General features: G+C 38.2%; 1 protein-coding gene across 1 annotated transcript in view; it reads right to left on the bottom strand.

The window, feature by feature from the left end:
* Nucleotides 1-15,508, bottom strand: part of LOC128738563 (GTP-binding protein 1) — a 94,827-nt gene that overhangs the window by 39,454 nt on the left and 39,865 nt on the right. The window contains exons 3-5 of the mRNA XM_053833800.1: nt 872-1,395; nt 381-764; nt 79-321 (exon numbers count right to left, since the gene is read on the bottom strand). Coding sequence (XP_053689775.1) covers nt 79-321; nt 381-764; nt 872-1,395 — 1,151 coding nt within the window. The remainder of the gene's footprint in view (nt 1-78; nt 322-380; nt 765-871; nt 1,396-15,508) is intronic.

The following is a 15,508-nucleotide window of genomic DNA, read 5'->3' as shown; positions in this document are numbered from 1 at the left end:
AACCAAAATTTCCGATATTTGAAGACCTCGTGTCAGTGGAGAATTATTGCAATCAACAAAAAAATCATTGAAATTTACCTGCGGATTCAACTCAGGGCTGACCAACACCATTCCTTTCCGTATTTGTGATCGCTTTATCTTTTTTAGTGCAAAACTGGCGGTTTGACCACTACGAACTTCACGAACAATCATTCTTTTTCGGTGAATACTTTTTATAGTGATGGGTTGGAAATCTCCCAGTGGAGTGGGTCCTAATAATAAAACGTCATTTAGATGTACAACGCCCTGCAGAGTAATGCCGGAAACAACAGTGCCAACTCCCTATAAAAAGTATAGTTGAAGAGTATGTTGATTGAATGAAATAGAAGCAATTACAGTACCGGTACTGCATATGTATCATCAATTTGAAATTCGGTTGGTAGACTATCATTTCCAGTAGTTTGAATTGTTAAGAGATTAAGGAACATATTTAACAGGCTTAAGTTTTCACCAGTCACGTTGGATACTTGAAATATTGGACATAAACGTTCAGAAACAAAATTCGTAGCACTTAATACAACATCATCTGTTGTTTTTACCATAACTGGTACTTTACGGCACCCTTGTGATTTAAGGATTTTATACAGCATTTTTAAGTTTTCTTGTAGTACATTCGGTGGACACATATCAATTTTGGTTACAACTACAAATACTGGCACTGAAAGAGCCAAAGCTAAACCTAAATGTTCCTTAGTCATGCCGACTATGCCGGAATTAGCACCGATCTACAAAAAAGAAAACAGTTATAACATATTCTAGTTCCGAAAAACATCCAAAAACCATCAATTGATGATTAAAACGCATAAAAAGATTACGCATAATTACTACTTACCATAAGCATACCAAAGTCGGGTGCATGTCCTGTCATCCCAAAAACAGTTGTTTTGAGATAGCGCTCGTGTCCAGCCAAATCAATGAACGTTATTACTTTTGCAGATTTCTCACAAATTTTCACCCAATCTAAAGTGCCATGATCCGGTTTGTTAACAACGTTACCAACACTGTCGAACCCAAGAATGTCATTTCCAACTGAACTCGTTCGACCGCTTTCAATTTCGTGTTTGTGTCTAAATAATCGCTGTCTGGCAAATCCTCGTCCATTATCCAGCTCACCGTGTGTCAACACTCCTAGAAGGGTAGATTTACCAGCATCTACGTTTCCTACAACCGCCACGCGAATCTCCGTGAAATCATTATCATCAACTTTTGAACGCACCAAGTAAAGCCCAGTTGTACCTCGTTCACCCTTTCGTCGACGTAATTCAACACATTCTGCATTTAATATTCCTGCCAAAGTAGTCAGTGAAACCACAGACGATTCATACTCATCTGGACTCAGTCCACTCTCGCTGCCATCTAAAATTACAAAAATTTGATTAATTTCAAATTGCTTGAAATATCTAGAAATAATCTAGTAGCGCTGGGGACGCAGGAGTGTAGGAGATAGTAAATCAATATCAAAATTTAGACGTAAAAGCATAAACAAAATTATCTATATCTATTATTACTATATATAGTTTCCTTGTGTCTGACTGTAACGCTACCCAAGCAAGTTGTTGAATAAAAAATTTTTTCTAGACTCCAACACGCGTTGTGAAGGTAAAAAACATTTGATTTTAAAACAAATGTTTGAAGCAAACGTCAACCGTTTGAGATTGATGGAGTAAACGTATGATTTGGCAAGTGATGACAATGACAGCCTATGATTTAATCAAGCTATAATTGATTATCAGAAGCCACCAAAGTAGCGCATACTCAATTAAAGCGCGAAAACGCATATCCCGTTGAGTATCTTTATCATTCGAGTTCCAAACGTCAAGAGTGAAAGACGTACTTTCAGAAACAAGAAAATCTTTAGTTAAATAATTCAGTTATCTGTAGAGTAGCATCGTTAATTACGTGATTTACTACAAGTGATTCAAAAATTCATATTCATAAATTCATATTGTTAAGGTGAAAATATCATTTTTTTCGACCCAAGGGGCGATAAAAGACGCCATAAGTTAAAAGTGCAGTTAAACCCATCATAAGGTGAAAAATGACACGTGCTTTCAGATATTTCAAGAAGTCAGAAGCCGTAACATGTTAGCAGGAAACGGGACCAAAAGGAAACATCTCGAAGTTCCGGCATACATCAAAACTAGCAGGACCATGGAAAAACTATTTTTTTGTAGATTAAAGTCCCTTTCGAATAATGGTGGAGATGAACATACAAAAAGAAACTCACACTATCAATAAACTAACGCTTGCCAGTACATTGCGCAAAATGGCGATGTACAAAGCACACATTACCGATATGAAAAATGTTGGACAAAACATCTAAATAATTATCCAATCGCCAACCGTCTCACAACAGATCCACTATTAAAGGAAAAAACTACCGGGCATACATTCCGCGTTATTTGGTTTCCGTAACAGGAGTCATATCTGGAATACCCATAGATATTTCCGAAGAAGAAGTAATGAATGATATTGAGAGCGAGTTTGCGGTAATGCAGATTTATCCTTTGAAACCGTTATGTTGCAACCGTCTATGAGAATAAGTATCACTTTCAGAGCGTCCAAACTTCCGCAAACAGTGAGGATCTTTTGCGTATCGGTGCGCGTTAAGGCATTCTACCGTAAAGCGAATTTATGTCTCAACTGTCTCAGATATAATCATAAAACCGAAGATTGCAAGGGTTAGCGGCGATGCAAAACTTGTACAAGGTTCCACGATAAAGAGGAAAAATTCGTGAATTGTCAACAACAAGAGAAGTGTCTCTACTGTCGTAGTAACCACAAAACCACGGACCAGCTATGCCCAGAGCGGAATCGACAAAACAACATTCAAGCGATCATGGCGCGAACGAATTTAACTTCCATAGAGGCAACTGAGCAGTTTCCAATTCAAACACAAAATTACTAGCATTAACCGAAATAGTTCACGAACCGACTCCCGCAGAATCCTTTGCTAAAGTGCTGGCAGGTAATTATAGACGAAGTCCAAACCCAAACCAGTCTCGGCATAAGCAAGAAAACCGCGAAAAGAAGCAAAATTCAAATAATTTGGCCGATAATCTTATGGTATTTAAGGCCAAACCAAAAACTACACAGATAATACTGGAAACTCCAGCATTATTTAACCTTCCGTTACTCGCGCTGTTGTATTTTGTACAACACTTGTAGATTTTTGGATGCCATTTTGTTTTAAAGTAACAGATCGATGTCAAACTAAAATGTATTCTTCAATAAACTTATTATGAACAAAATGACATAATTATTCAATACATTAATGCTTTAAACTGTTCAGCAAAATAGATCAGCATAAACCGAAATTGCAGAAACGATGCGATGCACGATGCGTGTGAGGGGTACCGCACTTGGTTCCTACTGGAATTTTCTCTTATTTTTTCATAAGGCAAAATGATTTCTGTATACAGCAAAGTTATTCAGCAGTTGATGGTCAGTCCGCAGGTGTGCAAAAAATCACAATTTCGGGCATGATTTCTGAATGTGTTCTATCTACGAAATCTGTTTATTTGTAAGATCGTGTTTTCAGAAAATGTTTTAGAGGACCAAAAATGCTAGGCTGATGAACTGAAATATCCAATTTTCACACTATGTATCATCACTGTGCAAAAAAAACTTTCTAAACATCCTGCCTAAGTAAATCAAAACACCACATCAGGCCTACTTTCTAACCACAAATGCGCTACTTTCTCCCAACAGCAGAAATGTTGTCATACTTTATGTGATGAGATGATGTATGTGAAAAATATCTAAGAAAACATGATAACTGCTAGAAAAGAATGTAATCAATAGAATGGTACATCATTTAGGAACGATAAAAGGTCTTTCCGAATGCAGCAACTTGTATACGGCCGCAATTGTAAGATGTACAATTTTCAGCGGGTTTTGGCGCCGCCTGGTGACAAACTTATAAAATGCTATCCCTCAAACGAAAGGTCTTAATCTACTGATTAACTTTGCTGAACACAGTAGCTTTCTATATAGCCAGGATTCCGAGATATTCCGAGATAAAGAGTGTTGTATAAAATACAACGCGCGTGTATCCGTGTTACAAAAGTTGGCGCGAGTAACGGAAGGTTAAGAAGTACAAGCCAAACGATTCACATGCGTGGAAAGAAGAGCTAAAACAAAATCAGAAAAACTTGGCAGTCAATCAAAAAGATGAAGAGTCGGATCCCATACCGCATACCGACGTTCGTTAATAATATGATTGAAAAAGGCAAACTGCATCCGCAAAGTGTGGAAGTTAATGAATTTGACGAAGTAGACGATAACGGCATATAACATGAAAATTTTACAAACAAACATTCAAAGTTTAAGGAAGAATCAGGATGAAATCATACGAATATTGAACGAAGAAAACTACGACGTAGCAGTGTAGCACTGTTGTCAAAGACTTGGACTAAATTGGGCGAAGAGGAATCACGACAATATAATATGCCTGGATATCACCGTGTGTTATCTTCACGTTTCGATGATTACGGGGGAGCCGGTATTCTGATAAATATAAACTGGAATTCTTTAGACTTGGGTTTTATCGGCTCATCAGTCAGAAAAAACAAACGAAATTTAGCTTTGCCCTAACGTTTCAACATTATATTATGTCTTTTTCAAAGAGCTGTAAGGGAAAGGGGTATACAAAATATATGTGGTTTTACATTAATCGGAAACATTTCTTACAAACAAATTTTTCTCAGTGTACTTACATAGCTATTCGTTTTGTCGTATTATTGTTTATATAGGTATCGTCCTGTTATATGAATTGCCAAAGGTTTCTTAATACATAAACGTATAGTGTAGACGAAAACAAAAGATAAAATAGCAAAAGACGAACACTGCAATGTAATTTATGGCATCCCCTGTAATGATTGTAAGTCACAGTATATAGGTATGACAACGAACAAATTAAAAACTAGAATTAGTGGACACAAATCAAACATAAATGCGTTACAAAAATTGATTAGCTCAGATACTAGTTTCGATGATTCACAATTTACAACACTCAGTGAAAAAACAGCATTGTTGGCACATTGTATAAAAACAAAACACACTTTCAATCTTCACGACACAACAATACTCGACCAACACCAGAATATGGCAGCACTGCCGATTCTCGAGATGTGCCACATGAAGTAATTTGCGGTTTCGTCACCAACGAGAATGACATTTGCTGAGGATCGCTTATGTAGGATTGAGAGGGGAGCAAAGAGTGGAGGAGGGGATCCGGGAGTTTGGAATTTGATGTTGTTGATATTACTCCTACTGCAAACAGCCTCAGCGAGGGCCTCAGCTAATGTCAAAAAATCTTAATATGTGTGCATGGTGGAATACTTCATAGCGACAAACACCAACACAGTCAACAAGAGAAGTGACATCGCAGGCCTTAGTACAACATACGCCGGCATCTTTCATACCATTGTCAACAATAGCAAACAGAACGCAGGACAAACCGCTGCATGTGAATGATGTGATGGCGGTATGAGCAGAATTGTTTAGTGTGTGATGTTAGTGTACGTTTCTGTTTTTATTTTTGTTTTTATTTATATGCATGTGAGTTTTTTTCGTCTACACTATACGTTTATGTATTAAGAAACCTTTGACAATTCATATAACAGGACGATACGTTTGACGCACAATGACGATACCTATATAAACAATAATACGACAAAACGAATAGCTATGTAAGTACACTGAGAAAAATTTGTTTGTAAGAAATGTTTCCGATTAATGTAAAACCACATATATTTTGTATACCCCTTTCCCTTACAGCTCTTTGAAAAAGACATAATATAATGTTGAAACGTTAGGGCAAAGCTAAATTTCGTTTGTTTTTTCTGACTGATGAGCCGATAAAACCCAAGTCTAAAGAATTATTGAATACAGTCGATAACCACGTCAAATATAAACTGGAATTTTGAACCAATAACCATGCCAACGCTATCTGACAGTGTACAATGTGCGGCAGTAAAGATTATAAGATTAAATATAGTTCTTCTGTTTCTGCTTCTGTTTGCAGCACGAGGTGGGGCAGTTAGAGCCAAGTCTGTCCAGGGCTGAGATAAGGTGGTTGTGATAATGATAAAAGAGTCCATGCGGACAACGCTAGCGCCATAATGCGTTGGTGATGATGAATTAATGAGGAAGAACAATGACAGAACTTGATTCTTTCCATACCCGCTATAATTGTGTAATAAATAGTATTAAATTGGATGAATGTACTTATCTTGATGTTCTCCTTCCTTTTGTTTATCCGCTTCCTGCCTATCTCAATCTGTCTGGTTCGCGTTCCAAATACATGTTAGCCTTTCGACATCTCCAGGCCGTCCTCTCTATAGCAGTCACCTATGATTGGTCTCTAGCCGCCCCTCACGACAACATTATTATCGTCGTGAGGAGTAGCAATAGACATCAGACAATAAAAAGAAAAAGAAAAGGGGAGAATTTTAGTCAACACGATTATTGCAGTTTTCGGGTTAGTAATATCACGAGAATTCTAAGATTCTATGTCTACCCATATCCTACTACTAACTACCGTCAAACGGGGTAACTTGCAACAGTTCTCAACTATGAGTGCAAGTGAAAACTTATCTGTAATACATTTGAGGAAATTTAATTGATACAAAGTTATTAGGTCTACCATAGAACAATTTCACATATTGAGAAAAATATGCGATCAATATTGGCTGTTGTAGAATTTTTTAACTAATTTGTTACTAGTAACCCCTTAAACGGGGTACCTTGCAACAAGCAATATTTTTTGGAAATTGAACGAATTTAAAGATTTGAATGAATTTCTTTTGACTTGAATATGCAAATGATAATGCGACTTGCGATTTTTAATGCTTTTGCTATGAATATACGCATAAATGTCCTATGTCATGTTGGTGAAAAAAATTTATGAGCCCCGTAGCGGAAATTACAGAAATAACTCTTTATATTATTCATGCAATTGATATTCCTTGTCTGGATCCTATAGAGCTGCCTTCTTTAAGGATCATTCACACATTACGTAACGCACGTAGGGAAGCGGGAGTTGTGTAACAGCGCATTACACGTCGTATATCCACTATGCAAAATCGCGTCATGAAGTAGAGCGGGAGAGTTAAAAATCATCGATATCTCGATTACGTAATATATGGATCATTACGTTACGAGTGATCGTAATTAGACACTCTCATATTGCTGGTCGATACTCTCAGTGAGGTTATTTTCGTTTTGGCCTCTTCTATGGCCATTTTTAGTATATCCAGACAAAAACTACAAGGTATACAGCCTAAGGGATGTACGAAAGGGTGACGTAGGACTATATCAAATTTTTAAAGACTAATGTAAATTGCATTTCTGACATGTGTATGTTTATAAGAATCTGTGAGGGTTATTGTTTAAGTTAAGTGAATGTTGAAAAGAGAAGAGCGAAATATTCAGATTCAATTCTTCATTGAATGCAATGGTGGCTTTGAAAATTAGTGGAAGGGGGGTACAACACCTTCAACCATTGACACATAAAGATTTCTTTTAAACATTACTTGAGTGCATCATTAAGGTTGAAATAGTAATGAATGGCCAGCCCACAGATTATTGTATTAAATATGATTATGCGTAGCTTGACATGTTTCAATAATCTAACTTTAACTCGCTTGTGGCCTTCAAAAGGGTCATTGGTTACAAAAAACATTAAGGCCAAAGCACGTTCATCGCAAATATCGTCCATCTCTTGACATGGAAGGCAATAGGCATGTAAGTTAGCGGCGTCGATTCACTGGCTCTTGCTCCGAGAAGGTTTTACTAGTTTACTTTTACAGCTTACCGCTTGTTACATAGCAGAAAATATGGAAGATACGCAAAAATTTCTATTTATTTGTATGAGAGTCCTTAACCCCAGAGGTAGGGATCTCAAATTATTATAAAATAAATTCATGCCTCCAAAAACCCCCACATGCCAAATTTGGTTCCACTTGCTTGATTAGATCTAAAGTTATAAGGAAATTCGTATTTCATTTGTATGGGAGCCCCCCTTCAGAAGGGAAAGGGGTCTCAGTACACTATAGAAAAAAATTCTCACTTCCAAAAACCCCCACATGCCAAATTCGGTTCCATTTGCTTGATTAGTTCTAGAGTTGTGAGGAAATTTGTATTTCATTTGTATGGGAGCCCCACCACCTCTTAGAAAGGGAAGGGATCTCAGTACACCATAGAAAAAAATCCTGCCTTCTGAAACTCCCACATACCAAATTTGGTTCCATTTGATGATTAGTTCTCGAGTTTTGAGGAAATTTGTGTTCCTTTTGGATATGAGCCCCCCTCCTCTTACGTCCTTCTTAAAATTGCTCTCTTACCCCCCGGAAAATTGCTGTTCATTTTCTCTATCCAACGACATATAAATTGTACAGTTTCGTTCAGTAGTTTAGTAGTTATTAGCATTTGAAATCTTTCATTCAAACGTTACATTTTTATTTTCGTTTTCACAAAGTGCTACCCAGTCCCAGTATAGTAAACAAAGACGTAGTCCTACGTCAAAACTGGCATATTTCCGACTAACCGTAAGTATCTTACACTCTTCAGGTGTGGTTTAGTATTGTTTGATGCAAAATTAAATGATAACTTGCCTCTTGAAGGTAACGGAACACAGCTTTTTATATCTACCAGCTGTTGCAAGTTACCCCGTTTAAGTAATTGTTTTACGAATAACGTGGTATCAAGTAAGATAAACAAAACTAGTCATCATAAATCAATTATTTTGTTTCCTTATTATTCATTTTACTATAAAAAATGTATGTTAGGCTTCTTTTATTTGAAGTACCTGTGGGCGACACAAACGTTTTACTGACGAAAAATTGATGATGAATTTGACACCATCTTGTGGGATTTTTTAAAAATTACCGAAACAGCAGAAAATCAACTTAGCAGTATCTAAGGCTTTTTTGAACTGTTAACAACAAGATTCAGTGACTGATATAGATTGAAAATTGAAGTAACAGATCAAAAAGTACAGTATATTGAATCGAAATGGCGTTGTTGCATGTTACCCCGCTGTTGCAAGTTACCCCGTTTGACGGTACTCGCCAGAATGGACGCTACTCATGTCTCCAACTACCCATGTCAACGACCACCCAGCGCCCTTTAATCACCTATGCTCCTTAAAAACCACAGCCGTTATCTTACATGCCATCAGTAGTATTATAGCTGTTGGTGTCAATTTCCGAATTTTTGTGCGGAACATTATTCAAGAGCAATATTAATATTATCGCTTAGAACTATTGAAAAACTGCCAGAACTTTCGAAAAACAGAGCAGATGTGATATAATGGAGGCCTAGCACTCGTTCGTATTATTCCCGGTAGTCATTGCGTATTTGTAGCGGTAGTCAAACTATTTTATCGGTATGCTCGTCAGATAGTCATCAAACTTAAGCATCCCTGTCACTGAGATAGGATGTGGGTGATGGATCATGTAGAACTTCACATTGAGATATGTATATATATCATGTTAGGTGCAAACTATCACTGAAGCAAGACTGGGTAAGATGTTAGCAAAGTTGCTAACCCTATGTGAGAATTATATTGAAGCGCAAATCCGATTAAAATACGAATATCATGGCCATATTTAAAGCACTACGACCATATTTTTTAAAAAGTAACAATGATGGTATACTGAGGTCTGAGGACAATCCTTCGCTATCGCTTGAATCCGTCAAAAAATCGGATACCTGCTTTTACTTGAAGAGCTATACTTTAACAAGATCTAGGTAGAAGTAGAATTCCAGTTAAGGTCTGCCAGAATTGGGCACTGGACAGAAACATAATGCCTCCCGAGGCTATAAAGTGTTTCGAGAGATACGCTGAGTTCGACCGCGACGACAGCAGTAAAAATGGAGAGTAGCAGTCCGGCGGTGAGTTTCCACCGTCCGACTTGATGGATTCTTCGACAGTAGCTCACCAACATTAGGAGGGACTTTGGAAGACCAGCAGCGTCATTCATGATAATTTTATATTGTTAGTTGAATAGCATTAACGCGATTAGTCACAAGACATGCAAATAACTTTAATAAAGGAGGGAAATGAGAAAATAACAATAATAATTATAATTAAGTACATCCAAAACAATACGATAGAGGTGACAGTAACAACAATGATAGCAATATTAGTAATAATAGTAATAACATAGGAAACTGACACAGGAAACACAGCTACTGACTATAACTTCCTGCCAATTAATAATTGTAGTTTAGCAGCATAGGTATAAGCAAAAATTACGACTCGTCATAGAACACTCAAACATATATTCATTCATACCTATACACCCCTGCACACTCATACATGCGTGTATATACACATATATACATGCACGTGTGTGTATATTTTTCAGTGCTGTGCTGTCCATAATCGCATAACAGCCACAAATTCTATGGCAATCTCATAGAAAATGTCTCGATTACGCAAATAAAGACATCACATCATTTTTGAACACTCGTTCGTTCTAACTAGCGATAAATTTTAATTTTCATGAGTAAGTCAAAATCTCATGAATGGTGGGTAGGATTCGGTTTCAGTTTTCTAGAGAAATTTCTGTGCATACCAGCATTTCATCTAGGGAACTGAGTAAGCCCTCCCGATGCTTCGGCCTAAACGGACTTGATTTAAAATCAGATCCGTTCAATTTCGCTCCATTCCGCATTACGAGGCACATGCTACACGTAAAGGTAAATTATGCAATACTACATACTACACATATATCCAACTTAAACTATATTACATTCTACATGCGGAACTAAGATTTTTAGGACGGTTAGCCGAAGTACGCGTCAAACCACCTACCCATGGGAGGGGTTCCTCGCGATTGACAGATTTTTGCCCTTTTATCTAAGCCCCATTTGCTTCCTTTGTAGAGTACATGTGTTTTAATTAATAGAAGGTTGCCAATTTCACAGCTGTTTCACTAATAAATTTTACGTGCTACTGAACTGTAAACCATATTACATTTTCAAAAATTTTGATATCGTGGCTAGCCACGACGGGTCAATCTAATATATATATAAAAATAAGTCTCCGTTACAGGGATTTGCATAGATCAAACCGATGCATAATTAACTATAGGTGACAGAAGGGTGAGTTGACTGGGAAGGTACGTGAGTATGAATATATGCTCCGCCATATAGAGGGTTCTTCATCGAACGTCGTTTGTCAAACACATGTTTTTAACGTAGGACTACGTCTTACGGCAAGGTTTGGGATAGGGTGTCATTCCAAAAAATCGAAAAATGAAAGATTTTGAGCGCTATTATTATTATTATAGCTAAGCTATTATAGCGGTTTCCAGATCGATGTTAAATATTTTTACGCCAATCGATCGGAAAACCTTCTACTCAACTAATTTCAAAGTAGGTAAGTACTATTGAAAAATTAAAAATAATGAAGCATTGTCTAAAGACTGGCTTGCAGCTTAGTGCTTGTTTTGTGAATTTACCGTTCCGGACTTATCTAAAAGTGGCAGTCACTGAGTGATATCTTCGAGCAAAATACTTTTAAGTAAACCACGCGGTTTAAACAAACGAGAAACTGTATTGAAAGAACGATGTTTGTACTCACGACTAAAATACACAAGGCTTGCTACTCCGCGACCAGCTATTTTTTGTGACGTTAGTAGGTTCGATGAAATGAACACACAGTTTTTTCCCATTCATCTCCAACTGATTGTTTTCACCGTCGAAAACTTTCCAACTATGTTTCCTAAACAACCCAATGCAATTTTCTGCATTATGAATGGAAAAACGTTTACCGCGTGCAAAACAAATTGAGGCCTACTATAATGTTTACGCCGACGAATTTGATGATGATGGCACACTTTATGTTTATATTTGATGAGCTAGCCTTCTATATTTAAGTCGTGGTTTGTACTGACGCAGTTAACAAAGGAAAGAATCTATTTTTGGTTAGTTTGAATAATTGCCACGCAAGGCGAATAAGTGTTGCCTGATAGAAAGAAGTATTGCCGCTACCTCGCTCGCACAGGGTTGGTGCTTGCTATAATCCGACACACCTCTTCAAGCTCCAACTTCTTACTTCATCAGCTGCAGCATCTCTGAGAATCGGTGGTGTTTGATAGTGTCAAGCGGTTCAGTTAAAATGTCGGCAACCATCAAATCCTTTGGACAGTATTCGAGACGAGTTTCACGACGATCACACAGGTTCCTAACGAAATGCTGAGTCTCGATATGTCTAGAACGCTTACTCGGACGACTGGAACCGACAAAACTCAGACAACTCTGGTTATCGTCATACACTGTAATTGGTTGATCCTGTTCTTCATCCAAATCCTTCAACAAACGCCGTATCCACAACATTCCTAGGCAAATTTCACTCAATGCAAAGTATGCCGCCTCCATTGTCGAAAGGCGCACTGAGTCCTGCTTCCGACTGATCCAATTTATGACTGTACCGTGAAACAAAAAAAACACCATTTGTCGTCGATTTCTTTGTTGATACATTCCCTGCCCAATCAGCGTCTGAATACACTTAAAGACCGGTACATCTCACTTCAAGACACTGAAAATATATTAGATTTCCCTATGGAAATATTTTTTCAACCTTAATATATTTATACCGTTCCCACCATAATATAACCTAAAGCCCTATAAAGGTATACAGGTAAAGATGAGTCGGTTGAAAAGGACGATGGGGAGGGGTTCTATGAAACACCTAAAAATACCGGACGTGTTTTGTGAACGACGGCTTTTCAATGTATCCTCGAAGGCTTATTGAATAAAATCCGTTGTCGTACGCGATTTCGAATCCAAGAAAGTATTTCGCTTCTCCCAAATTAGACACCTCAAAATGTTGTTAAATGCTATTATCGGATGCCACATGTCGTCAACATACACTAAAACTTTCTATCATCAGGCGAAGTTTTGATAAACAGACATTGATCGGCTGATTTGAACCCCAACTCCTTCATGACCTCGACAAGCTTCTCATTCCAGCAACGAGCAGACTACTTTAATTCGTAAATACTGCGCCGTAGCCTACCTATTCCGTATTTCTGATTGTAACCCTGGGCTACCGTAGATTCGGACGAAATTGATCAGTCGGGTGAAATTAATCACCTCGGACCAACGAGTAATAAACTCATTATTCTACGTTTATATTGATTCATAAAGCTGAATATGCACCCATTCATATAAAGATTGAGTTACAGGTCAAAGTCACTTCGATTTTAGCAAGATTGCTCTTGTAAATGGCTTGTTTTTTAAAATATACTATTTTGATCGAAACGCAATTTTCAACATGACCGATAAAACTCCTTGCCGTTAACACAAATTCCGTTGCAGAAGGAACTAATCCGGTTCTTTAATTATCTGGCTGTGCTTCGATAGCAGAGGTGCTAATTAGCTAACCGCTAACATTATAGCTAGCGAGCAGCGTGTTCGCTAAGTTTTAAATGTGCTAGCGCTTCTATTAGCTTCTGATAAATATAAGTACTACTAAATAAACTACCGGTCACAAATAATTTTTGGAAATAGTACAACTAGCTATGAATGAACTATATTTACTCGCGTTGCGAACAGCAGCGACCAATTTTATCAATTTGCAAGAAATCGCACACTTATTTTTGCTATTATTTTCAAAAATTAGCGGCTAGTAGTTTGTGCTATAGCAGCACGTCCAAACTTCAATAAACTGCTACAGAAATTAACAGTGTACCATTAGTCAACATACTTTGGTATGGACACCTTCTGTGTACATACCGTGAGCAGAGTTGTCATTCGATATTACGATAAAACCAAAAACCCCACGTTTATATTTTCGCTTGTTATAAAAATCGAATTAATTAAATAAAACTACATGTTTTGTCTCTGTACCAAGTAGCATTTGATTACGGGGACATAACATAATTGGCGACGAGTATTCGGTTCGAAGTAGTTTCGCGTCGGTTCCAGTAAAATCGTTTTTTTTGTGTAACACAATGACGGATTCAGCTAGCGGTTTAGCCGCCATTCTTCAGCAGATGAACCAAATGATGGAAGCCCAGCAGCAAGCTCAGAAAGCTCTCCTTGAGCAGCTTTTGAAGCCTAAGGATAATGAGTTCCTGATGGAATCACTCGCAAAAACCATCGTGGAATTTACATATAATCCGCAGCACGGACAGGTTTTCGATAATTGGTTCGCCCGGCACGAAGAGGTGTTTACCAAGGGAGGTGCACAGCTGGAGGATGCCGATAGAGTCCGGCTTTTATTGCAAAAGATGAATTCTGTGGATCATGACCGTTACGTAAACTACATCCTACCGAAGAGTCCACGCGAGATACCGTTTGCTGATACGGTAAAAACGCTGAAAGAGATGTTCGGATACCAGACATCAGTTTTTTTTCGACGTTATCAATGTTTGCTGACGACGAAGAAAAATTCAGACGATTTTGTCACGTATGCAAGCGCTGTTAACAAAGCTTGTGAGGATTTCAGTATAAATACGATCACACCGGATCAATTCAAATGTCTAATCTTTGTGGCCGGACTGCAGTCTGAAAAGCAGAAAGACATTCGGACACGTCTGCTCGCGAAGATGGAGGGGGAAACACAGGCTGACCCTATGACATTGAAAAAGTTGCTGCTGGAGTGTCAGCATTTGGATAACCTCAAACACGACACTGCTGTTATTGAGAATCCGAAGGCTACAATCAACGCAATTTATCGAAACGAACAAAGAGATCCTGTTAAATACGTACAGAAAAAGATGGATAATTCCAGAGAACCACGACGTCCATGCTGGCAGTGCGGTCAGATGCATTTTGTTGCCGACTGTACATTTACACATCACACTTGCCGAAACTGTGGTAAAACTGGTCACAAGGAGGGTTACTGCGGTTGCTTCTCGAAGTCAACGGAAACTGGTACATACACATCGTCAATTCAAGGTGGCAAAAATAAATCGAGGAAGAAGAAGAAAAGGCAAGGTAGTGCTAGTCAAGCTAAGGGCATCTACGCAGTCAACAAAGCCGGTGTCGTCGGAAGGCGCAAGTACGTTGAAATCTTCATTAACAATAAGCCGATCGAGCTACAACTTGATTGCGGTGCGGATTATACGATTGTTTCGGAGGAGTCGCTGCAGCAGCTAGGCGATCCCATTGTGCGACCGACAACTCTTCGTGTAGTGACAGCTTCAAGTAAACCACTTCCATTAGTGTCGGAATTTCAGTGCAACGTCACCTTCAGAGGTGTGACGAATCAGTCAGTATGCTACGTAACGCCGGTAAGAGGATTCAATGTTCTTGGTAGTGATCTCATGGACATCTTTGGTCTTTATGACATTCCGATGAATTCCTATTGCAAGCAAGTGTCCGTAAAAGTTCCAACCGAATGTAGGGAGAGTCTAAAAGGGAAGTTTCCAGAAGTTTTCCGGGATGGCTTGGGTCTCTGTACGAAAACAAAAATTCGACTGTTTCTCCGGCCGGGTGCCAAACCAGT

This window comes from Sabethes cyaneus, chromosome 2 (assembly GCF_943734655.1).
Source record: "Sabethes cyaneus chromosome 2, idSabCyanKW18_F2, whole genome shotgun sequence".
NCBI lineage: Eukaryota > Metazoa > Arthropoda > Insecta > Diptera > Culicidae > Sabethes > Sabethes cyaneus.
The sequence above is the reverse complement of the archived record's forward strand: the minus strand, read 5'-3'. Positions and strand labels throughout refer to the sequence as shown.